The sequence below is a fragment of the Pelodiscus sinensis genome, chromosome 15 (genome assembly GCF_049634645.1).
Source record: "Pelodiscus sinensis isolate JC-2024 chromosome 15, ASM4963464v1, whole genome shotgun sequence".
Taxonomy (NCBI): domain Eukaryota; kingdom Metazoa; phylum Chordata; order Testudines; family Trionychidae; genus Pelodiscus; species Pelodiscus sinensis.
In genome coordinates, this window is record NC_134725.1 from 4,874,835 (window position 1) to 4,900,659 (window position 25,825).

At 62.6% G+C, this 25,825-nt stretch overlaps 1 protein-coding gene across 1 annotated transcript; it reads right to left on the reverse strand.

Annotated features, from left to right (window-relative positions):
- Positions 1–607: 607 nt before the first annotated feature.
- On the reverse strand, positions 608–23,918 carry INPP5J (inositol polyphosphate-5-phosphatase J). The gene is made up of 13 exons (XM_075897882.1): positions 23,814–23,918; positions 21,896–22,425; positions 20,056–20,166; positions 19,369–19,477; positions 18,620–18,736; positions 18,239–18,414; positions 15,939–16,050; positions 9,705–9,814; positions 5,936–6,125; positions 5,219–5,356; positions 3,725–3,802; positions 3,447–3,551; positions 608–2,469 (listed from the first exon to the last, which is right to left on the reverse strand). The coding sequence occupies exons 1-13, from the start codon at positions 23,862–23,864 to the stop codon at positions 1,909–1,911; spliced, it is 2,388 nt and encodes a 795-aa protein (XP_075753997.1). The 5' UTR covers positions 23,865–23,918; the 3' UTR covers positions 608–1,908.
- Between the last annotated feature and the right edge of the window lie 1,907 nt (positions 23,919–25,825).

Genomic DNA, 25,825 nt, shown 5'->3' on the forward strand with positions numbered 1-25,825 from the left:
CACCCCCAGCCGCGCGTAGGGGGCAGGAGGACCCAGCTGTACCTGCCTATGGGGGAGAAGAGGGGGTGCATTGGGAAGGGGAGGCTGTTCCATTTTTGGGGGGCTGTGCCCCCCACCCCCAACTTTTGCCCCACGGCGCGGCCGGTCCGTGCCCCCCGGGGCCTCCCCTCTGTAAATAAAACCTTTCCGTCCTGTGAGGTGGGGGATCCGTGTGGGGGGGGCCCCCTTGTACCCTTCCAGGGGCCACTCCCCCCTCTCTTCCATGCCCCACCCCCACCGAGAGCCCACACCAGCCAATCAGAGCAGTGGGGGGGCAGGTCATTTATTCCAGTAGGTGCAAGGGGGTAAGAGACGGGGTAACTCCAGAGCCAGGATGGCGGGGGGGGGGGGTAGTTTTCCCCCACACCCCTGGCCCCATGGGCTGGGTCCTTTCCTCCCTCCTGGGGGGCAGTGACCGTCCGTCCTTGTCTTGCACAGGTCCACTTCCTGCCCCACGGCACCACTCCCCCCCCCTCTCCCCATGCCCCATGGCATCATTCACAGCGGTTGGGGGCAAAGAGAAACTGCCCTTTAGTGCCCCATGGCTTCATTCCCACTGCCTGGGGCTAGGGAGATCCGGCCCCTCCAGTGCCCCATAGCGCCCTCCCCTTCTCCTGGGGCCAGGGAGATCCTGCTCCTCTAGTGCCCCATAGCGCCCTCCCCTTCTCCTGGGGCAAGGGAGATCCTGCCCCTCCAGTGCCCCATAGCGCCCTCCCCTTCTCCTGGAGCCAGGGAGATCCTGCCCCTCCAGTGCCCCATAGCGCCCTCTAGTGCCCCATAGCACCCTCCCCTTCTCCTGGGGCAAGGGAGATCCTGCCCCTCTAGTGCCCCATAGTGCCCTCCAGTGCCCCATAGCGCCCTCCCCTTCTCCTGGGGCAAGGGAGATCCTGCCCCTCCAGTGCCCCATAGCGCCCTCCCCTTCTCCTGAGGCCAGGGAGATCCTGCCCTCCAGTGCCCCATAGCGCCCTCCAGTGCCCCATAGCGCCCTCCCCTTCTCCTGAGGCCAGGGAGATCCTGCCCTCCAGTGCCCCATAGCGCCCTCCAGTGCCCCATAGCGCCCTCTCCTTCTCCTGGGGCAAGGGAGATCCTGCCCCTCCAGTGCCCCATAGCGCCCTCCCCTTCTCCTGGGGCAAGGGAGATCCTGCCCCTCTAGTGCCCCATAGCGCCCCCCAGTGCCCCATAGCACCCTCCCCTTCTCCTGGGGCCAGGGAGATCCTGCCCCTCCAGTGCCCCATAGCGCCCTCCCCTTCTCCTGGGGCAAGGGAGATCCTGCCCCTCCAGTGCCCCATAGCGCCCTCCAGTGCCCCATAGCGCCCTCCCCTTCTCCTGGGGCAAGGGAGATCCTGCCCCTCCAGTGCCCCATAGCGCCCTCCAGTGCCCCATAGCGCCCTCCAGTGCCCCATAGCGCCCTCCCCTTCTCCTGGGGCCAGGGAGATCCTGCCCCCCAGCTCCCCACGGCATCATTCCCAGCACCTGGGGCCATGCAGACCTTGCCCCCCGCCCTGCCCCATGGCAGCCTCCCCTTCTGCAGCCAGGGAGCTCCATGCCAGCTGGCCTCACCCCACAGCACGGCCACTTGGTCGGCCTGCCTCAGGCCCACGCCCCCTCACCCCCACCGCCTTCCCTGCCACGTGCTCTAGGGGGCGGGGAAGCTCATGGAGCGGACAGAATTGGAGCAAGCGCCCAGCCCCCCCCCCCCCGTCTTCCCCCATGTGGGGGGCAGAGGGTTTCATGACTGGGGGGTGGCCAGGCTGGGCCACAGGGGGGGTCGGTTATGTCACCCCCCGTGGGGACACCACAGCACGCCCGGGCGGGAGAGACGGCACATGGGGAGGGGTACAACACAGGGGATCGGGTCCTGCCCCACGGTCAGTGCGGGGCCCCGGCCGCCCGGCCCTCCACGGCGCCAGGGGGCGGGCTGTCCCGGGAGCCGCGCCTGCCGAAGAGGCCGGCGGCCCCGGCCGTGGGGCTCATCCGGCGGGGGGGGTACCCCTGGTCGGCGCTCGGCCCCACGGCTTGGTCCACAGTCTCCAGCCGGAGGGCGGGCAGCAAACCCAAGCTCCGGGGGTCGGCCTGGGCCAGGGGGCTGGCGTCCGCCCGGCCCCACATCCCCCCCACGGTCCGGCCGCTGCCCTCCTGCTGCCAGGCCGGCTCCTCCGGCAGCTGGATGCTGGGGATGTCGCCCTGCAGGGGGCGCCGGTTGTGGGGGGACGGGCTGCGGCTGACCCCCCGCTCGCGGCTCGCCGGCCGCCCCAGGAGGCCCTGCAGGTGGGACAGGCTGGGGCTCCGGCTCCGGTGGGTCTTCAGCTGCCCGGGGCTGGGGCTGCGGGATTTGGGGGCCAGCAGGACCAAGGTGCTGTCGTCTTCGTCCTCCGAGCTGGGGCTGGAGCTGTCTGGCCGGCTGCTGGCCTGGGAGGCGGGTAGCGAGATCTGTGGGGCCCCCGGGGGGCGCGTCAGCCGCCCGGGTGGGGAAACAGCCCGGGAGAGGAGGGGCCCCAAACCGGCACCTCCACGGTGGGGAGCGGGCAGCAGGGTGCTGCAGAAGACCTGCCCCACATCTGGGGGGACTGGTCTGCAGCTGGGCCTGTGCTGGGCGAGGCTGGCCCCACATTGGTGGGGACTGTCAGCAGCTGGTGCCATGCGGGGCAAAGTCCGCCCCGCAGCTGTGGGGACCGGGCAGCAGCTGGCCCTGGGCTGGGCGAGGCTGGCCCCACATTTGTGGGGATTGTCAGCAGCTGGTGCTATGCGGGATGAGGCCAGCCCCACATTGGTGGGGACTGTCAGCAGCTGGTGCCATGCGGGGCAAAGTCCGCCCCACAGCTGTGGGGACCGGGCAGCAGCTGGCCCTGGGCTGGGCGAGGCTGGCCCCACATTTGTGGGGATTGTCAGCAGCTGGTGCTATGCGGGGTGAGGCCCGCCCCACATCTGTGGGGACCGGGCAGCAGCTGGTACCATGCGGGGCAAGGCCTGCCCCACATCTGTGGGGACTGGGCAGCAGCTGGTACCATGCGGGGCAAGGCCTGCCCCACATCTGTGGGGACTGTAAGCAGCTGGTATCATGCAGGGCAAGGCCTGCCCCACATCTGTGGGGACTATCAGCAGCTGGTACCATGCAGGGCGAGGGCCGCCCCACATTGGTGGGGACTGGTCATACGGGGTGAGACCTGCCCCACATCCATGGGGACTGGTGAACAGCTGGCCCAGGGCGAGGCCCACCCCACATCCGGGGGGACCAGGCAGCAGCTAGCCCCATGGGCCCCCGGAACAGCAAACTGCCCCGTTATTCATCGAACACCCCCAGCCGCAAATCTCCCCTCCCCCAGGGGGATGCCTGTCTTGTACCCAGCTCAATCGCCCCACCCCTCTGGCCCCCGTCCCCCCCCGCCGTGGGGCAGGAAGCTGCTGACCTGGAAAGGCTCCGTCACCCCGGTGATGCTACTGTAATTGTTGCCGTAGTAACCAAGGATGTATTCCCCCTTCCCTTTGGGTAGCGTCTCCTCCGAAAACACCACCTGGAGCAAGGGGGGAGGCAAGGGGGGGGTCAGGGCCGTGCCCCCCACAGACGCCCCCAATCTTGGCAGGGGGGAGCCCAGGCACATCCCAGCACGCTGGGGCGTCCCAGGAAGGGGGCCGGGCCCCCCAAGGACGTGCGAGAAGGGGGGGGGGATCCCTCGTGCGCACACACCTGGTACACGCTGCCCTCCGGGTCCTCGTGTTTGGCCCACACGTAGCCCACGTAGTCTTTGGCGTGCCGGAAACCCACCTGGAGAGGGTGCCGAGGGCGAGTTAGGGGGCACGGGACCCCACCCCACTGGGAGAGGGTCTGACGCCAGCCCTTGGGCCCCCCCCCACCCCGAAACACGGACCCACAGGACCCAACCCTCTTGGAATATGCTTCATCGACACCAACCGTGTTCCACGTCCCCAGACCGTGCCAGCTCTAACCCCTAGGCCCTGCTACCGCAGAGCAGACCTACCCTGACCGGCTGGACCCCCAGAGCCGACCCGCCGCTCCCAGCCTGGTCTGATCTGGGGTCTCCATTTAAGCCACACAGGGCCAGATTTTCAGGGGGGCCGACGAGCTAGGCGTCCCCCTGCTCTCTCCTGTCGGGAGCTGGCCAGGGTTTACCCACAATGCACTTGCTGGGCTCTGAGCTACGAGGGGCCTTACCATAGGGTTCCCCTTCCCGGCTGGGGGGGCGGGGGTGCCACTCCATTTTCAAGTAGCCAACAGAGACTCCCCTCTCAGGGCCCCCGGCGCGGGAAAGTTGGTGAAGACGCGGGCGATCCGACCCTACCCTGGCTCCCTGGTCGGGCCTCCTGGAGCCCAGGCACCTGCCTCCAAGGGGGCAGACTCCTGGGCCATCTCTTTGCCCCACAGGGGGGCTCAGCTGCCCCTCCTTGGGCCCAGCCCATCCCCCCACTTGCCCCCATGGGTCACTGGGGCTTGGCGGCTGTAACCCCAGTGACCCACGAGCTCCTGGCGAATGCAGGGGGCAGCCCCTGGCCTGGTGCCCCACAAGGGGTGAACTGAGAGGGAGAGGCACCCGACTCCTCCCTGAGCTGGAAAAGGGAATAGGGAAGAATCGGGCCCAGGAAGCCAGGGGGCCTGGGCCCATGGGGGATGCCCAGCGCCTGGAGAGGGGGGCAGGGGCTGGCTGCAAGGGAGGCTGGCACCCAGGGGGTTAGCTCTCCCGCTTCAGGGGCAGCAGGAGGGGGAAGGGCAGCAGGCCTCAGCCACCCAGTGGGGCAGGACAACTTCCCTCAGATCTAACTCCAGGGCATCCAGGCATCCACCTCAGCTGTGTCCCCTATTCAGACGTGGAGGCAGGGGTGGGAGCTACTTCCTGTGGGGGGGGGGGGTGTGGATAGGCTCTGTCAGGGTGTGGGACTCTGGGGGCGGAGGGGGGAGCAGCCCATGAAACCCTCACCCTCCATCTCCATCTCCAAGCGCAGGAGGCACCTGCCTCCTGGCCATGCCCCCCAGCCATCTGCGCACGGTTCCCCTCACCCCTCCAGGTCCCTTCCTACCTGCTGGGAAAGGACCAATGAGGGCCCCACAACCTCCCCCCCCCCATAGCTCCTTACCCGGTAAAGGCCGATCCAGTAGGTCCCTTCCCATCTGCTGGGGAAGGACCCACGTGGGCCCCGCCACCTCCCCCTCGCCACAGCCCCTTACCCGGTAGAGGCCGATCCAGTCCCAGGAGCTCCTGTGGAAGACGGCAGCCATCCGGTATCGGACAACGGCTTGCTCCGGCCTGGTCCACTCGTCGGCCACTTGGAGCTCCACCAAGGGCTTGTCAGCCTTGGAGGCAAACTGCCACGGAGAAGCCCGGGATGTGAGTGAGACCCACGGCATCCCCCTCCCTGCAAGGCTGGGGTCCCCTGCTGGGGAGCGGCTAGGGTTGCCAGATGGTTTAACCAAAAATACCGATCACGCCCCCCCCAAAAAATGGGGGAAAATACTGTTGATTAAAAGGGGCGGGAGGACCAAAGTTGTTGAGCAAAAAAAAAGGGGGGGGGGCCCAGAGAGTTATTTAAAAAAAACAGCATGGCCCCTTTAAGAACAGGAGGGGCTGGGCTCTGCCTAGACTAACAGGCTGCCAGTGGCCATCTTGCCTCCCTCCCTGCTCCGAACCAGCCAGCTCCCCTGCAGAACCAGGTAACCGTGGGGGGGAGAGCTGGGCCCGATTGCTGAATGGAGGGTTACCAGGTGTCCGGTATGGACCCGGACAGTCCGGTATTTTCGCCCCCGGCCTGGAAAAAAAAATCAGAAGATACCAGCCATTTGAAGTGTCCGGTATTTTCTGAATTTTGTTACCGGAGAGGAGGCGGAAATACGGGACTGTCCGGGTCAATACCGGACACCTGGCAACCCTAGGAGCGCCGGACCCACCTGCACGGCGAAGATGGCAACCACAGGCTTGTGATCGCTGACCACGTACTCCATGTGGCTGCAGTAGCATAGCTGGCTCACGGCCAGGAGGGAGCGGCTGGGCCGCCGGCCGCTAGGATTGTGTGGGGCCCTGGAGCTCTTGATCTTCCAGAGGATGCGGTCTGTCCAGGCTGGCTTCCGCTTCTTGGCGCTGTGGGGCAGACGGGCGCTGGTCAGCTGGCCCCGGGCAAAGGGGCTTCCCTGCAAACTTCCCTGCCGCCCCTATGCCCTAATACGCCCGCCCGTATTCTCCACCAATCCCTGTGCCCCCACGCTGAAACGCCCGCCCGTATTCTCCACCGATTCCTGAGCCCCCACACTGAAACGCCCGCCTGTATTCTCCACCAATCCCTGTGCCCCCACGCTGAAATGCCCACCCGTATTCTCCACCAATCCCTGTGCCCCCACGCTGAAACGCCCGCCTGTATTCTCCACCAATCCCCGTGCCCCCACGCTGAAACGCCCGCCTGTATTCTCCACCAATCCCTGTGCCCCCATGCTGAAACGCCCGCCCGTATTCTCCACCAATCCCCGTGCCCCCACGCTGAAACGCCCGCCCGTATTCTCCACCAATCCCTGAGCCCCCACGCTGAAACGCCCGCCCGTATTCTCCACCGATTCCTGAGCCCCCACGCTGAAACGCCTGCCTGTATTCTCCACCAATCCCTGTGCCCCCACGCTGAAACGCCCGCCCGTATTCTCCACCAATCCCCGTGCCCCCACGCTGAAACGCCCGCCCGTATTCTCCACCAATCCCTGTGCCCTCACGCTGAAACGCCCGCCCGTATTCTCCACCGATCCCTGAGCCCCCACGCTGAAACGCCCGCCCGTATTCTCCACCAATCCGTGCCCCCACACTGAAACGCCCGCCCGTATTCTCCACCAATCCGTGCCCCCACACTGAAACGCCCGCCCATATTCTCCACCAATCCCTGTGCCCCCACACTGAAACGCCCGCCCGTATTCTCCGCCGATCCCTGAGCCCCCACACTGAAACGCCCGCCCGTATTCTCCACCAATCCCTGTGCCCCCATGCTGAAACGCCCGCCCGTATTCTCCACCAATCCCCGTGCCCCCACGCTGAAACGCCCGCCCGTATTCTCCACCAATCCCTGAGCCCCCACGCTGAAACGCCCGCCCGTATTCTCCACCGATTCCTGAGCCCCCACGCTGAAACGCCTGCCTGTATTCTCCACCAATCCCTGTGCCCCCACGCTGAAACGCCCGCCCGTATTCTCCACCAATCCCCGTGCCCCCACGCTGAAACGCCCGCCCGTATTCTCCACCAATCCCTGTGCCCTCACGCTGAAACGCCCGCCCGTATTCTCCACCGATCCCTGAGCCCCCACGCTGAAACGCCCGCCCGTATTCTCCACCAATCCGTGCCCCCACACTGAAACGCCCGCCCGTATTCTCCACCAATCCGTGCCCCCACACTGAAACGCCCGCCCATATTCTCCACCAATCCCTGTGCCCCCACACTGAAACGCCCGCCCGTATTCTCCGCCGATCCCTGAGCCCCCACACTGAAACGCCCGCCCGTATTCTCCACCAATCCCTGTGCCCTCACGCTGAAACGCCCGCCCCTATTCTCCACCGATCCCTGAGCCCTCACGCTGAAACGCCCGCCCCTATTCTCCACCAATTCCTGAGCCCCCACGCTGAAACGCCCGCCCGTATTCTCCACCGATCCCTGTGCCCCCACGCTGAAACGCCCACCCGTATTCTCCACCAATCCCTGTGCCCCCACACTGAAACGCCCGCCCGTATTCTCCACCGATCCCTGTGCCCTCACGCTGAAACGCCCGCCCGTATTCTCCACCAATCCCTGTGCCCTCACGCTGAAACGCCCGCCCGTATTCTCCACCGATCCCTGAGCCCCCACGCTGAAACGCCCGCCCGTATTCTCCACCAATCCGTGCCCCCACACTGAAACGCCCGCCCGTATTCTCCACCAATCCGTGCCCCCACACTGAAACGCCCGCCCATATTCTCCACCAATCCCTGTGCCCCCACACTGAAACGCCCGCCCGTATTCTCCGCCGATCCCTGAGCCCCCACACTGAAACGCCCGCCCGTATTCTCCACCAATCCCTGTGCCCTCACGCTGAAACGCCCGCCCCTATTCTCCACCGATCCCTGAGCCCTCACGCTGAAACGCCCGCCCCTATTCTCCACCAATTCCTGAGCCCCCACGCTGAAACGCCCGCCCGTATTCTCCACCGATCCCTGTGCCCCCACGCTGAAACGCCCACCCGTATTCTCCACCAATCCCTGTGCCCCCACACTGAAACGCCCGCCCGTATTCTCCACCGATCCCTGTGCCCTCACGCTGAAACGCCCGCCCGTATTCTCCACCGATCCCTGTGCCCCCACGCTGAAACGCCCGCCCGTATTCTCCACCGATCCCTGTGCCCCCACGCTGAAACGCCCGCCCGTATTCTCCACCGATCCCTGTGCCCCCACGCTGAAACGCCCGCCCGTATTCTCCACCGATTCCTGAGCCCCCACGCTGAAACGCCCGCCCGTATTCTCCACCGATCCCTGTGCCCCCACGCTGAAACGCCCGCCCGTATTCTCCACCGATCCCTGTGCCCCCACGCTGAAACGCCCGCCTGTATTCTCCACCAATCCTTGAGCCCCCACCGATCCCTGTGCCCCCACACTGAAACGCCCGCCCCTATTCTCCACCGATCCCTGAGCCCCCGCGCTGAAACGCCCGCCCGTATTCTCCACCAATCCCTGTGCCCTCACGCTGAAACGCCCGCCCGTATTCTCCACCGATCCCTGTGCCCCCACGCTGAAACGCCCGCCCGTATTCTCCACCGATTCCTGAGCCCCCACGCTGAAACGCCCGCCCGTATTCTCCACCGATCCCTGTGCCCCCACGCTGAAACGCCCGCCCGTATTCTCCACCGATCCCTGTGCCCCCACGCTGAAACGCCCGCCTGTATTCTCCACCAATCCTTGAGCCCCCACCGATCCCTGTGCCCCCACACTGAAACGCCCGCCCCTATTCTCCACCGATCCCTGAGCCCCCGCGCTGAAACGCCCGCCCGTATTCTCCACCAATCCCTGTGCCCCCACGCTGAAACGCCCGCCCGTATTCTCCACCGATTCCTGAGCCCCCACGCTGAAACGCCCGCCCGTATTCTCCACCGATCCCTGTGCCCCCACGCTGAAACGCCCGCCCGTATTCTCCACCGATCCCTGTGCCCCCACGCTGAAACGCCCGCCTGTATTCTCCACCAATCCTTGAGCCCCCACCGATCCCTGTGCCCCCACACTGAAACGCCCGCCCCTATTCTCCACCGATCCCTGAGCCCCCGCGCTGAAACGCCCGCCCGTATTCTCCACCAATCCCTGTGCCCTCACGCTGAAACGCCCGCCCGTATTCTCCACCAATCCCTGTGCCCTCACGCTGAAACGCCCGCCCGTATTCTCCACCAATCCGAGCCCCCGCGCTGAAACGCCTGCCCGTATTCTCCACCAATCCCTGAGCCCCCACCGATCCCTGTGCCCCCACACTGAAACACCCGCCCGTATTCTCCACCAATCCCTGTGCCCCCACGCTGAAACGCCCGCCTGTATTCTCCACCAATCTCTGTGCCCCCTGCCCCGACACACCTGCCCGTATTCTCCACCAATCCCTGTGCCCTTTGCCCTGACACACCCGCCCACAGTCTCCACCCATCCCCAGCAGGAAGGAGTTCATGCAGCACCCCCCTACCTGGTGTCGTACTGGTTGGTACCCACATCAAATTTGAAGGTGGGCGGGAAGTTGAGAGGCCCCTCCTGGAAGCCACTCAAGATGGGCCAGGTGCTCTTGGCGATATTCAGCTGGGGGGCAAAAGGAACAGATTGATTTGCGGAAACTTTGTAGCACGAGGAACACAACATTAAACATGATGGAATACATGATACAGCCTTTCTTCATTTTCCATTTTCGCCAGTAATATTTCTAAGCTGTTCTACGTTGTAACTAAACTCTTAAGCCTTCCTCAAGTAATCATTCCCTATGACGAGATATTTCAACTCATGGAAACCGTTCGTGGTGGTTTACGGTTTGCTTAGAAACAAGTTTACGGTTTGTTTCGAAACAAAGACGTTATTTTAAACGGTCGGAGCAGTGTAGTGTTTTGTGTACAAAAGGTCGACACTTTTCCACAAAGACACGGTCACAAAATTTCACTATACTTTGTGGGAAATAATCGACCGTTGGTATAAAAAATACTACACTGGTCTGACCGTTTAAAATAACGTCTTTGTTTCGAAGCAAACCGTAATCCACCACGAACGGTTAGGAAAATACATGGCATTTTCCTAACAAGATATGGTCACAAAATTTCACTATACTGTGTGGGAAAGAATCGACCGTTGGTATAAAAAACACTACACTGCTCCGACCGTTTAAAATAACGTCTTTGTTTCGAAGCAAACCGTAATCCGCCGCGAACGGTTAGGAAAATACATGGGATTTTCCTAACAAGACACGGTCACAAAATTTCACTATACTTTGTGGGAAAGAATCGACCATTGGTATAAAACACACTACACTGCTCCGACTGTTTAAAATAACGTCTTTGTTTCGAAGCAAACCATAATCCGCTGCGAACGGTTAGGAAAATACATGGGATTTTCCTAACAAGACACGGTCACAAAATTTCACTATGCTTTGTGGGAAATAATCGACCGTTGATATAAAACACACTACACTGCTCCGACCGTTTAAAATAACGTCTTTGTTTCGAAGCAAACCGTAATCCGCTGCGAACAGTTAGGAAAATACATGGGATTTTCCTAACAAGACACGGTCACAAAATTTCACTATACTTTGTGGGAAAGTATCGACCGTTGGTATAAAACACACGACACTGCTCCGACCGTTTAAAATAACGTCTTTGTTTCGAAGCAAGCCATAAACTTGTTTCTAAGCAAACCGTAAACCACCATGAACGGTTTCCGTGAGTTGAAATATCTCATCACCTGGAACGATTACTGGACGAAGGCTTAAGAGTTTAGTTACAACGTAGAACAGCTTAGAAATATTACTGGCGAAAATGGAAAACGGAGGAGGGCTATAGCATGTATTCCATCATATTTAATGAAAGCTACATCTACACGGCAGAGTTTTTGCCCAAAACCAGCTGTTTTTTGAGCAAAAACTTGTGGTGCATTCACGCGCAAGAAGCCGGCAGTGTAAACTTAGCCTCTGGGTTTGTCTTAAAATAGGTATTCAAAAATGTTAGACATGTACAAGGGTTGTATATCTTCAGAAGGTATTGATTGTGGTTCTCTTCAAACCAGCTCATCAAATAGTCGGAAGTAAAACGGAAATTCATTTGCCCAGCTAGCTGGAAGAAAACGAATGTCTCTTTGAGGTGGACGGTTCTCTTCAACCTAGCTCATCAAATAGTCGAAAGTAAAACGGAAATTCATTTGCCCAGCTAGCTGGAAGAAAACGAATGTCTCTGAGGTGGACGGTTCTCTTCAAACTAGCTCATCAAATAGTCGGAAGCAAAACGGAAATTCATTTGCCCAGCTAGCTGGAAGAAAACGAATGTCTCTTTGAGGTGGACGGTTCTCTTCAACCTAGCTCATCAAATAGTCGGAAGTAAAACGGAAATTCATTTGCCCAGCTAGCTGGAAGAAAACGAAGGTCTCTTTGAGGTGGACGGTTCTCTCCAAACTAGCTCATCAAATAGTCGGAAGTAAAACGGAAATTCATTTGTCCAGCTAGCTGGAAGAAAACGAATGTCTCTTTGAGGTGGACGGTTCTCTTCAAACTAGCTCATCAAATAGTCGGAAGTAAAACGGAAATTCATTTGCCCAGCTAGCTGGAAGAAAACGAATGTCTCTTTGAGGTGGACGGTTCTCTCCAAACTAGCTCATCAAATAGTCGGAAGTAAAACGGAAATTCATTTGCCCAGCTAGCTGGAAGAAAACGAAGGTCTCTTTGAGGTGGACGGTTCTCCTCAACCTAGCTCATCAAATAGTCGGAAGTAAAACGGAAATTCATTTGCCCAGCTAGCTGGAAGAAAACGAATGTCTCTTTGAGGTGGACGGTTCTCTTCAACCTAGCTCATCAAATAGTCGGAAGTAAAACGGAAATTCATTTGCCCAGCGAGCTGGAAGAAAACGAATGTCTCTTTGAGGTGGACGGTTCTCTTCAACCTAGCTCATCAAATAGTCGGAAGTAAAACGGAAATTCATTTGCCCAGCTAGCTGGAAGAAAACAAATGTCTCTTTGCGGTGGACGGTTCTCTTCAACCTAGCTCATCAAATAGTCGGAAGTAAAACGGAAATTCATTTGCCCAGCTAGCTGGAAGAAAACGAATGTCTCTTTGAGGTGGACGGTTCTCTTCAAACTAGCTCATCAAATAGTCGGAAGTAAAACGGAAATTCATTTGCCCAGCGAGCTGGAGGAAAACGAATGTCTCTTTGAGGTGGACGGTTCTCTTCAACCTAGCTCATCAAATAGTCGGAAGTAAAACGGAAATCCATTTGCCCAGCTAGCTGGAAGAAAACGAATGTCTCTTTGAGGTGGACGGTTCTCTTCAACCTAGCTCATCAAATAGTCGGAAGTAAAACGGAAATTCATTTGCCCAGCTGCAGGTTAGGTTTTTTGGCCACATCAGGCTCCCATCGGCCGCCAGATGGCTCCCCTGCACCTGGGGAGCCCAGGGAGCTGGGGGTCATTTGTAGGGTGCTATGGGGCAACTTCGTGAGCTGCGGAGGTTGGGGGGGGGCGGGTTTCGCGAGCCGCACTTTCAGAGGTGAAGAGCCCTGGACTATAGGAATTAAAATTGGTCCAGCTCCGTGGTTCCCAAACTTTTCGGCATCAATCCCCTTTTTGATTGTTGAGAAACCTTCACGCCCCCCCCCCAAAAAAATTTTTTTGCAGCCAAAAAATATAAATATATAAAGTTGCCCTTTTAAGAGCAGAGTAGGCATTGCCCTTTGAAGTCTGCCCAGCAAGCTGTGGGGGGGGGGGGAGATTAGAGAGGGCTGGATCGCTCTGCGCCCCCCTGGCATATCTTCACCCCCCTCCCAGCGGGTGCGCCCCCCAGTTTGGGAACCTAAGATCTAGACCATCCTCGCGATAAGTCCAAGATACGGCCCCCCAAAAATTGGACTTCCAGCGAAACAGCTGAACACGGGGAATATTTTTCCCCCGCCCGCGGCGGACTTCCGTTTCCGCAAATTGCATTGGTGTTTCTTTGCGCGCCGGTAGAGCGAGGAACGGGAGGGCCGTATATTGTATCCATTCCTACGCGCGGCGGCGAGGCGGACCGGAGCGGTTTAGACGCGGCTGGTCTTTTTCGGAATTTTTTTTTTTTAAATACGTTCCGAAGAGCCGGGCATGGAAGGCGAACGCAATAGCGGTGCCTGGATTTCTTTTTTTTTTTTTTTTTAGAGACGGGATTCAGAAACACCGGAACGACCGATGCGCGGCAAATTGCCACGGAGGCCCTGCCGACGGGATTCAGAAACACCGGAACGACCGATGCGCGGCAAATTGCCCTGCCGACGGAACGCCCGACTGGTTTTGCGAGTCAGACCAAGGCTCGGCACGTGGGTTCATTACCCGGTGGCGGCTGGGTCGCGGGTTCAACGTTATGCTAATAGGTCTGGCACGCTGGAAGGCTTTTCACTTACGTTAACGGCTGCCGGAGCCGTCAGGAAGAAATTGACGAGAGGCCAGGGTGAGCACTAGGACCCAGGGGAGGCGTTCCCTGGCCTTCCCTCGAAGACCGACCCATCCCACGCACTAAGCTCAGGACTTTGTCCCCAGCGCAAGTTCGTAGTTGCGCCTTGCCACTCCTGTGCCCGTCACCCGCCTCCTGGCAACTCTGAGCTGCTCAGGCCGCAATGGGGCAGCAGATCTAAAGCCCCGCCTCCCCTCGGCTCCCACGTCTTTCCGAACACCGCAGACCCCTACCGTTTTCCGAACGCCTCTCCCCTCCCTCCAGCCCTAGCGGGCCCCACGTGGGACCCAGTTGCAAAAAAAAAAAAAAAGGGGGATTCTGGGAGGCGTTCACAGGAGCGTGGCGAGCCAGACACGAGGAGCCGTTCTTCTACTCTACTCCGCCCGGATTCAGCCTCAGCTGGAGTCTTGCGTCCAGTTCTGGGCACCGCGTTTCAGGAAAGAGGTGGGGAAGGTCCAAAGAAGAGCAACAAACAAAGGAGGAAAGGTCGAGGAAAGGGGAGCTGCGAGGGAAGGCTGGAAGAGTTCCCGTTAACCTGCGGAACTCCTTGCCGGAGGATGTGGCGAAAACTAGGACTTGAACAGGGTTCGAAAAAGAGCTAGATAGATTCATGGAGGGTAGGTCCATCCATGGCTATTAGGATGGGTAGGAATGGTGTTCCTAGCCTCTGTTTGTCTGCAAATGGATGACAGGAGAGGGACCATGTGACGATCACCTGTTGTGTTCCCTCCCTCTGGGGCATCTGGTGCTGGCCACTGTCGGCAGACAAGATACTGGGCTGGATGGACCTTTGGTCTGACCCAATCTGGCCGTTCTCATGTTATGTTCTAATTGGGTTTGTTTAGTTCGGAAAAGAGAAGACGGAGAGGGGACGTAATCGCAATTTTCAAGTATCTAAAAGGGTGTCCCAAGGAGAATGGGAAAGTGGAGGTCCTCGGAGGATAGAACGAGAAGCAATGGGCTTCAATTGCAGCAAGGGAGGTAGACGTGGGAAAAGCTCCCTATCCGGGCGATGAAACACGGGAATAAATTGCCAAGGGAGGTTGTGGAATCTCCATCGCTGGAGATATTGAAGAGCAGGTTGGATAGACATCGACCAGGGATGGTCTAGATGGGACTTGGTCCTGCCATGAGGGCAGGGGAGTAGACTTGATGACCTCTTGAGGTCACTTCCAGATCTAGTGATCTAGGATTCTGTAGACATCTACCAGGGATGGTCTAGATGGGACTTGGTCCTGCCATGAGGGCAGGGGAGTAGACTTGACGACCTCTTGAGGTCGCTTCCAGATCTAGTGATCTAGGATTCCGTAGACATCTACCAGGGATGGTCTAGATGGGGCTTGGATGTGCTGGCGGGACAGGGGACTGGACTTGATGACCTCTTCAGATCCCTTCCTGTTCTAGGATTCTGTAGACATCTACCAGGGATGGTCTAGACAGTGGTTGGTCCTGTCGTGAGGGCAGAGAATGGGACTTGATGACCTCTCAAAGTCCCTTCCAGTTCTAGTGTCCTATGATTTTGTAGACGTCTACCAGGGATGGTCCAGATGGGGCTTGGTCGTGCCGTGAGGGCAAGGGATTAGATTTGATGACCTCCTGAGGTCCCTTCCTGTTCTACAATTCTGTAGACATCTACCAGGAATGGTCTAGATGGGGCTTGGTCATGCCATGAGGGCAAGGGAGTAGACTTGATGACCTCTTGAGGTCCCTTCCTGTTCTAGGATTCTGTAGACATCTACCAGGGATGGTCTAGACAGTATTGGGACCTGCTGTGAGGGCAAAGAATGGGACTTGTTGACCTCTCAAAGTCCCTTCCAGTTCTAGTGTCCTATGATTCTGTAGACATCTACCAGGGATGGTCTAGATGGGGCTTGGTCCTGTCATGAGGGCAGGGGACTGGACTTGATGACCTTTCAAGGTTCCTTCCAGTTCTACGATTCTGTAGACATCTACCAGGGATGGTCTAGATGGGGCTTGGTCTTGTTGTGAGGGCAGGGAAGTAGACTTGATGACCTCTCGAGGTCCCTTCCAGTTCTAGGATTCTGTAGACATCTACCAGGGAAGGTCTAGATGGGGCTTGGTCCTGCCGGCAGGGCAGGGGACGGGACTCAGTGGCCGCTCGAGGTCCCTTCCAGATCTATGAATCTCGGAGGACCACTCAGTGCCGCTATGGCGGGGGGGATGATCACGCTGGACCCGGCCAGGGAAGGAAGCCAGTGCCTGCCCCCCACGGGACACCCCGGCCCACCGCTCACCTGGTCCTTCTCCCACAGCTGGCTGAGGAGGCTGTTGGCGATGGCGTACTTCACAAAGCGGATGTCCAGGCTCTCGATGCGGAAGTTCAAGTCCCCGAACCAGAAGACGATGCTGCGGAGGGCAACAGGGTGAATGGGCCCAGCCACGCAGCGTCCCCTGGGGGCAGCGACTGCCCCAGCTTGGGGGGGGGGCGGGGCACGAGAAGTCCCGGCTCCCAGGCCTGGGATCCAACCACTGAGCAGCGCTGCCTCAGAGGGCAGTGTCCTGGGTGAAAGCAGCCTGGCCTCCGGACCCTCCCGCCAGCTCCAGCACGCCACATGGGGTGACCAGAGGACGGGGGTCAGAGCAGGGCCGCTTCTGGGTTGGGCCTAAACAGGGGGGCAGAGGGCAGGGGCCTGGATACACTTGGGGGGGGGGATCTGGGTGCTAGTGAGTTGTAGGGTGGAGACCTGGATGCTTGGGGGGGCCGGGTGAAGATTGTTGGGGGGGGGCTGGACTCACTGGGGGGCATCTGGATTCTTAGGGGGGCTGGGTGGAGATTGTTGGGGGGGTGGACTTACAGGAGGACCTGGCTGCTTGGGAGGGCTGGACTCACGGGGTGGAATGGGTCTGGATGCTTGGGGGGGCTGGGTGGAGATTGTTGGGGGGCTGGACTCATGGGGGGGTGCTTGGATGCTTGGGGGGCCGGGTGGAGATGGTTGGGGGGCTGGACTCACCAGGGGGGTGCCTGGATGCTTGGGGGGGCCAGATGAAGATTGTTGGGGTGCCTGGATGCTTGGGGGGGCTGGGTGGAGATGGTTGGGGGGCTGGACTCACCGGGGGGTGCCTGGATGCTTCGGGGGCCGGATGAAGATTGTTGGGGTGCCTGGATGCTTGGGGGGGCCGGGTGGAGATGGTTGGGGGGCTGGACTCACCGGGGGGGTGCCTGGATGCTTGGGGGGGCCGGATGAAGATTGCTGGGGGGCTGGACTCACCGGGGGGTGCCTGGATGCTTCGGGGGCCGGATGAAGATTGTTGGGGTGCCTGGATGCTTGGGGGGGCCGGGTGGAGATGGTTGGGGGGCTGGACTCACCGGGGGGGGTGCCTGGATGCTTGGGGGGGCCGGATGAAGATTGCTGGGGGGCTGGACTCACCGGGGGGTGCCTGGATGCTTCGGGGGCCGGATGAAGATTGTTGGGGTGCCTGGATGCTTGGGGGGGCCGGATGAAGATTGCTGGGGGGCCTGGATGCTTGGGGGGGCCAGGTGGAGATGGTTGGGGGGCTGGACTCACCGGGGGGGTGCCTGGATGCTTGGGGGGGCCGGATGAAGATTGCTGGGGGGCTGGACTCACCGGGGGGTGCCTGGATGCTTCGGGGGCCGGATGAAGATTGTTGGGGTGCCTGGATGCTTGGGGGGGCCGGATGAAGATTGCTGGGGGGCTGGACTCACCGGGGGGTGCCTGGATGCTTCGGGGGCCGGATGAAGATTGTTGGGGGGCCTGGATGCTTGGGGGGGCCGGGTGGAAGTGGTTGGGGGGCTGGACTCACCGGGGGGGGGGTGCCTGGATGCTTGGGGGGGCCAGATGAAGATTGTTGGGGGTGCCTGGATGCTTGGGGGGGCCGGGTGGAGATGGTTGGGGGGCTGGACTCACCGGGGGGGTGCCTGGATGCTTGGGGGGGGGCGGATGAAGATTGTTGGGGGCCTGGATGCTTGGGGGGGCCGGGTGGAGATGGTTGGGGGGCTGGACTCACCGGGGGGGTGCCTGGATGCTTGGGGGGGCCGGGTGGAGATGGTTGGGGGTCTGAACTCACCGGGGGGGTGCCTGGATGCTTGGGGGGGCCGGGTGGAGATGGTTGGGGGGCTGGACTCACCGGGGGGGTGCCTGGATGCTTGGGGGGGCCGGGTGGAGATGGTTGGGGGGCTGGACTCACCGGGGGGGTGCCTGGATGCTTGGGGGGGCCGGGTGGAGATGGTTGGGGGGCTGGACTCCTGGCCCCCCCCCGAGCAGAGCAGGCGCCGGATCACGCGGCTCTGAGGCCGGCGAACGTTTCCGCGGCCGCGCCGAATGTAGGTCAGCGCTTTGCCGATCACACGCTGGCCGGCTGCCAGCCTGGCTCAGGTGCGGGGCCCGGCCGCCGAAACCCGCTCGGCTCCCCCCCCCCCCTCCCCCGGGCCCTGGGTCACATGGCCGAGCACGGCCCGGGAGCGGAAATTTCCACTGCCGAGAACCGGCGGGAGGGGGGCGCACGAGGGGCCTGCGGCCTTTCCAGCCCCGAGGGCTGCTGGGAAACGGGCCGCCCCAACCCCCCGGCTCCGTACTCGTGGTCCAGGATACCGCTGGCCGCCTGCCCCTCGAACTGCTGCATGTGGAGGATGGTGGTGAAATCGTCTTTCCGTTGCTCCGCCTTCTCCAGGTGGGCCGGCAGGTGGCAGTTGAGGAAGCAGAGCATGTGGCCGAAGACGGACAGCCGCACGCTCACCCCGCCCTTGTTGCCCTGTCCGAGAGGGACCCCAAAATGGGTCAGTGCCCCCCAAGTCATATCCCCTCCCCCGCCCGCCTGGAGAGCTGGGATCAGCCAGCGGGAGGGCGGTGGGACTGGTCCCAGCGGCCTTCTGGCCTCCGGAGCCTGGACGGTGGCCTTGGGGTCCCCCCCCCCACGTGCCCCCCACGTCCCAGTGGGCACTGCACGTGCGTCTCACCCAATAACCGCCCAGCCCGGTCCGGGTGCAATCCGTCTGGATGTCCTGCAGGAAGGGGAGGTGATAGTATTTGGCAAACACCAGCAGGATCACGCCCTGCATCCGCACCGTGCTCACCTGTCGCGGGGGAGGGAAAGGCATGAGGAGGGAAACTGAGGCAGCGAGCACGGCCAGCTTTGGTGATGGGTAGGGAGCAGGGCTGGCCTTTTCTGAATATCCCACCGCTGCCACCATGTCAAGGCTGTTCCCCGCTCTGGCTCGAACCGGGCGCTTTCTGCTTCAGGAGAGGGGCCCCCGCGGGGGTCAGAGAAGACCTCCTGGGAGGACGGGGCGGAGCCTAAGGCAGCCCCGCCCACCCTGAGCCTCCCAGTGGAAGCGTTTTCGCTTCCCTGTCTCATGTTGCGGGGAGGACCTCACCCCCCCCCAAACGGCAAAGAAGTTACCCCAACTAGCAGGGCTACGACTAGATTCTCAGCCCCCTACAAACATGGGGCGGGGTGTGTCTGCTCTGTGGTGCCAGGAGGGAAACTGAGGCAGCAAGCACAGACAGGCAGGTCCTGCTGGCCAGCTTTGGTGATGGGTAGGGAGCAGTGCTGGCCTTTTCTGAATATCCCACCGCTGCCACCATGTCAAGGCTGTTCCCCACTCTGGCTCGAACCGGGCGCTTTCTGCTTCAGGAGAGGGGTCCCCACGGGGGCTAGAGGACAATTTATTTGGGGGGCAGCCCTCACCCCGTCCCCCCCCCTTACCAGCACGAAGTGAAAGGGGCTCAGCACGTCCATGAAGAGTTCGCTCCACTGGTCCGTGAAGAGGGCATCCTTCAGACGCTTGTTGATCATGGAGTTTACCTCCTGCAGCCTGAGAGGGGAGACACGGGGGGCTGATCGCAGGCCAGGGCTCCCCCTTCTGGGAGATCTTTTCTGCTAGGGGACCCTGGGCAACTCCGCCACCCCACACCCGGCGTGGCAGGGCAAGCAGCTGATCTCATAGGGGGACTGGAGAAGGGCAGTGGGGAAGGCGGGACTGGCAAAGAAGAGCCAAGGAGAGTCGGGCACCCAAATCCCACAGATGTTCGAGGAGATTTGGGCGCTCGGCTTTGCCCGTCCCGGCTGGAGGATTCCTAGCGGATCAGGCCGGGAGCCAGGAAGAGACATGGAGCGGATGGAGAGAAGCGAGGAGGGGGGTGCTCTCAAAAGCGGTGCCAATCCTGCGACGGGTAGGAAGCGTGCGGGTCTTTTCTGAATATCCCACCGCTGCCACCATCTCAAGGCTGTTCCCAGTTCTGGCTCGAACCTGGATCTTTCTGCTTCGGGAGAGGAGCCGCCGCATGACCTAGAGGACATTTTCTTTGGGGGACAGCAGATCCCGGGGACCCACATCCTGGAGGGCAGCGCACAGAGGGGCCAAGAGGGTCTCTCGGCCCACGAGTCCCTTACCCTATGGCGATCATGTCGGTCTCGTTCGTGTCGCCCGTGTTGAGGTGCAGCAGGGAGGTCACGTCGCTCGGGGGCATGGCGGTGCCGACGTTCCACGTGACCACGGTGATCCTTGCAACGAGAAAGGGACCCACAGTGACGAGCAGCCCCGTGACTTTTCCTCCTGCCCCGCCGCTCAGGGCAGGACGCCGCAGCTCTCGGCACATGCAAATTATATGCAAAACTGGAAGGCGGCTCGTTAGCACATTTGCATTTAGCTGCCGTGACGAGGGGGAAAAAGGGCCCATCCTCTCTGTTCTTCATCCCAGACCCAGAGCCCATACCCCCTCCTGTACCCTGACTCCCACCCCAGAGCCCAGACCCCCTCCTGCACCCTGACTCCCACCCCAGAGCCCATACCCCCTCCTACACCCCACCCCAGAGCCCATACCCCCTCCTGCACCCTGACTCCCACCCCAGAGCCCATACCCCCCCTACACCCCACCCCAGAGCTCATACCCCCTCCTGCACTGACTCCCACCCCAGAGCCCATACCCCCCCTACACCCCACCCCAGAGCTCATACCCCCTCCTGCACCCTGACTCCCACCCCAGAGCCCATACCCCCTCCTGCACCCGACTCCCACTCCAGAGCCCATACCCCCTCCTGCACCCTGACTCCCACCCCAGAGCCCAGACCCCCTCTTGCACCCTGACTCCCACCCCAGAGCCCATACCCCCTCCTGCACCTGACTCCCACTCCAGAGCCCATACCCCCTCCTGCACCCTGACTCCCACCCCAGAGCCCATACCCCCTCCTGCACCCGACTCCCACCCCAGAGCCCATACCCCCTCCTGCACCCTGACTCCCACCCCAGAGCCCATACCCCCTCCTGCACCCGACTCCCACCCCAGAGCCCATACCCCCTCCTGCACCCTGACTCCCACCCCAGAGCCCATACCCCCTCCTACACCCCACCCCAGAGCTCATACCCCCTCCTGCACCCCGACTCCCACCCCAGAGCCCGTACCTCCTCCTGCATCCTGCACCCAACTCTGAGCCCATACCCCCTCCTGCACCCTGACTCCCACCCCAGAGCCCATACCCCCTCCTACACCCCACCCCAGAGCCCATACCCCCTCCTGCACTGACTCCCACCCCAGAGCCCATACCCCCTCCTGCACCCCACCCCAGAGCCCATACCCCCTCCTGCACCGACTCCCACCCCAGAGCCCATACCCCCTCCTGCACCCTGACTCCCACCCCAGAGCCCATACCCCCTCCTGTACCCTGACTCCCACTCCAGAGCCCATACCCCCTCCTGCACCCTGACTCCCACCCCAGAGCCCATACCCCCTCCTACACCCCACCCCAGAGCTCATACCCCCTCCTACACCCCACCCCAGAGCCCATACCCCTTCCTACACCCCACCCCAGAGCCCGTACCCCCTCCTGCACCCTGACTCCCACCCCAGAGCCCATACCCCCTCCTGCACCCTGACTCCCACCCCAGAGCCCATACCCCCTCCTGCACCCCACCCGTCCTGCACCCTGACTCCCACCCCAGAGCCCATACCCCCTCCTGCATCCTGCGCCCAACTCTGAGCCCCCCCCCACCGCCCCTGTGAATTTGGTTACCAGCACCATTACGAAGGCGGTGCGTCGCACATCCCCTGCACGCTGGTGCACAGAACAAAATTCATTCCCCACGGGGCGGGCCCAATGAGCAGGCAGCCTGCCTAGGAGCCCGGGGTCTGCTGGGGGAGCAAGGAGGAGACCTGACCGCCCCCCCACTTCCCTCCCCCAGGGTCTGCCCGGGCTCCCCTCCCCCATGATCTGCCCGGGGAGGGGGAAAACTCACCGGAAGGCGCCGTTTTCCTTGGCTCTGCCCAGCCAGGCCTCCGGCGGCTCCGCACAGACGGGCAAGACGAGGGACGGGCTCCTCCTCCCGAAGGGGGGGAACTCCTCCGACTCCGCTTTGGCCAGGGGGCCCTGCTTGGAGGGCCCGAGCCGGCCCCCGGAGAGGAACTCGCTGGAGACGGCTTTGGGGAGGCCCCCGGGCCGGGGGGGACCGCCCGTTCGCCCCCCAAGAATGGGGTCACTGGATTCCGCCCGGGGCAGGGCCTCTCTCCGCTCGCCGGGGAGACAGCCCGGAGCCGGGGGGCAGAATTCGGGCAGCGCCGGGGCGTCCGGGGACACCGGGCGAAAGAAGCCGAACAGGGCCCCGGCGGGGGACGGCTCCGCGGGCCCCACGGAGAGGCAGCCCTCGGGCTGCGGGCGGGGGGAGACGGGCGGGAAGGGGGCGGCGACGGAGCCCCGGGGCGATAGAGACAGGGCCCCCACGGTGCAGGACGGACCCGGGTCCTTCGGGCCACTAGGGGGCGACTCCGTCTGGGAGGGGGAAAAAAAAAGAGCAGGCGGGGGTCGGGATCGAACCGGCCACCGACGGATCCCGAAATTGACACCCCGGGGACTAGGCTCACCCGACCACTAGGCCCTGCGGAGGTGCAGGGTGGCCTCGAGACACCCGGGGGACCCCCTTGACCGGAGCCCCGGCGACCCCCCCTATGGCTCCTAACCTGCCCCCTTTCCCCCTCCTGGCCATAGGCCCGGCTCCGTTGGGGTGGGGGCCCCAGACGGAGCGATGCATGCTGGGATCTAGAGTCGAGAGACGGGGAGGGGGCTGGTTCCCCTGGGGACGGAAAGTCGGGGAGCTCTCTTGGCGCGCCTAAGTCTGCCCCCCAAATCGAGAGACGGGGGGGCTGGTTCCCGTGGGGACGGAAAATCGGGGGCCTTTCTTGGAGTTTCCCCCCACCTCTCAGCTCTGGGGGGGGACACCCCTAAAACCAGGCCCCCCCCAGCGATGCACAGCCCCCCTTCCACTCCCCTAGAAACCCAGCGCGGGCCGGAGCTGCCAGGGTAGCCATGCCTAAGAGTTAGGGCACCTTCACCCGTGCCGGGCTGGGGGGGTGGGCACCGTGGGGCCGGCGGGTCTGGGGGGCACCGAGCCCCCCCCCCCCCCCGGTCTTAGGACTCCGGCGGCTGCTTCCCTGCACTGTTGGTGGCAGGAAGGGGATGTGGCTCTTGCATAACGCCAGCGCGCCGGAGTGTGGGGGGGGGGGAGCGAACCAACGAGATGCCACCCTTGGGTGGCGGCGGGGGGGGGCATCCTTGGCTTTTTCCCGAGTTCTATTCCCGGCACCGGAGTGGGGGGGCCCCCGCCTGCTGTGTCCCCCCCCCCCGCCGCTGCCAGCGTGCCAGGCGAATAGCTGGGCACCCCCACGCTGCCCGGGGGTGGGGGGGGCACCTAGTCGTGCTTTCACTCAGCTGGGGGGGGCAGCCTGAACCAGCTGCCGGGGGGGGGAGGAGGGGATCCTGGCCGGCGTGTGTGTGAGGGGGGGGCCAGCGCCAGGTCGAAACGGGCACCATGTGGGGGGGCGAAGGGGGCGGGGCCTTACCTGGGGGGGGGCTGCGGCTCTGCCCCTGACCAGGTGTGGGGGGGGGCTGGAGGGGGGGGCCTTACCTGGGGGGGGGCTGCGGCTCTGCCCCTGACCAGGTGTGGGGGGGGCTGGAGGGGGCGGGGCCTTACCTGGGGGGGCTGCGGCTCTGCCCCTGACCAGGTGTGGGGGGGGGGCTGGAGGGGGCGGGGCCTTACCTGGGGGGGGGCTGCGGCTCTGCCCTTGACCAGGTGTGCGGGGGGGCGGAGGGGGCGGGGCCTTTCCTGGGGGGGGCCGCGGCTCTGCCCTATCCCAGGTGTGCGGGGGGGGGCGGGGCCTTACCTGGGGGGCTGCGGATCTGCCCCTACCCGGCCTCCGGGTCCCCGGCTCCATCGCTGCCTCCCGACGATGCTCCCGCTCCCCCCCCCCCTTTCCCCCCCCCCCCCGCAGCCCGGGGATTCAGTGACGTCATCAGCCTGGCAACCTGCGAAGGATTTAAAGGCGCAGGAGCCCAATTCCGGGGGGGGGGGGGAGCAGGCTGGGAAAACGGGGGGGGGGGGGAGCCCAGGCTAGGGGGGCTGGGAGGGATTGGGGGTGCCCGCTGGGGACCCCCCCTTGCAGCCCAGTTGGGGTCTGGGGAGGCTGGATGGGGGGGGCGGAGCAGATGGGGCGACCCCAGTGCCGGGGAGCCCACAGGCCTAGGCGCTGAGGGGTCGCAGGGCGGGGGCCAGCCCGGGGGTGTCTGCCCCACGGGCCCAGGAGGAGACAGTGGGGGGGGGCGATACTGGCGCTGGCCCCCCACAGACGGGGCAGGAAGATCAGCTGCCCCACGGATGCCCCGGAGACGGGGCTAGTGTCTCGCCCGCCCCATTGGCACCGTGTGGGTCAGGGAAGACCCGTCTGGACTCCCTGCCTCAGTTCCCCGCGTCAGCATCCGGCACCTGTGGACTCCCCGCCCCACACCTGCCGTGCCCCACAAGTGCGCATCTGGGCTGTGGCCCAGGGCAGGGCGGCCCAGAGAAGCATGAACCCCCCCCCCCCCAACACACACACCTGTCCCAGCCTGCTGCGCCCAGCTCTGGGGAGGCAGCAGTGGGAACAGCCTGCCCCCTAGTGGCCACTTCTAACAGCACAGCCTGGCCACTGCAGCCTGGACGCCCCCCTGCAAGCCTCTAACTTTTCCCACCCATGTGCGGAATAAATTGTGTCCGGTGCACCACAGCTCTCAGGGGGGTGCACCACCCATACACACACACCCGGCCGGGGGGCGCTCTGCTAATTAGCTGGGAAGCGTTTGAATCTCGCCTGGGTGTCCGCCCAAGCGCCCAGCTTACAGGGAACCCTGGGTCTGAGCTGAGCTGGCAGACCATGGTGTAGGGAATTGTAGCAGCCTCCTCCCTTTGCCAGGGTCCCAGGAGCGGGAGAAGCCAAAGAGACACAGACATCGGGGCAGCAACGCCTTGCGCAGGGTCCCGGGAGCGTGCCAAGCAGGGTTCCTGGTGGCCACTCATGAGAGATTCCAGGGCCGCCCCGAGCAGCATGGGTTGTGTTCCGACGGGTGGTGCACATTCACACAGGCCGCCGCGCATGCAACAAAATTTATTCCGCACACAGGTAGGAAAAAAACCCATTGCTCGTGGGGACCGTCCCAGGGCACTGACCCGGAGCGCAGCATCTACACCTGAACCGCTCCCGCCAGCACGGTGCACCCCAGTGACACCCCAATACTAACACACACACCCCCGGTGCCATGCTGCGACGTGGGCTCAGGGCTCACACAGAGGGGAGAGCGGCCCCTGATGAGAAAGCGGAGAATTTTGTATCATTTGGCCTGACAAATGCGCGTGCCTCAGTTTCCCCTATGAAGTTGGCGGGCATGGGGGGGGGGTACAGTTGGCTTGTGCTTTGCTGAGATCCAGAGAGACGCGCAGGAGTGAGGACCGTCTGGATTGGTGCTGAGTGGGCGAGGGAGGGGGCGCCCCTACCCCCCAACGATTTAGCACAGGACCTTGCGTGACTAGCAGGGGAGGGGCGGCCAGCTGGAGAACAGCCTGGGGAGGGGCTGCCCCCCTCTTCTAGAGCAATTGGGGCGCAGTGACCCCATGGGTGCCTCCCGCCCAAAATCGACCCGCCCCTTCAGGAAAGTGTCGCCGGCCCTTTAAATTGCCGCCGGAGTCCCTGTGCTCCGAGGGCTGTCACGTTTCCTCCGGCCACGCCCTTTCCCGATGAGGCCACGCCCTTTCTGGGAGCATGGCGCTCCGCTGAAGGACCCGTCCTATGGGAACGGAGCTTGCCGGGGGTCGGGCCCGGTTCTGGTCTGGACTCTCCTATCGGGCAAAGAGTCGGCCATCTTA

Coding starts and splice junctions, on each gene's coding strand:
- INPP5J (XM_075897882.1), bottom strand. CDS start 23,864: ATGGAGCCGGGGACCCGGAGGCCGGGTAGGGGCAGATCCGCAGCCCCC. Junction 19,478..20,055: donor ACCGACATGATCGCCATAGG/GTAAGGGACTCG, acceptor CTCCCCTCTCAG/GCTGCAGGAGGTAAACTCCA. Junction 16,051..18,238: donor AGCGGTATCCTGGACCACGA/GTACGGAGCCGG, acceptor TGCCCTCCGCAG/CATCGTCTTCTGGTTCGGGG.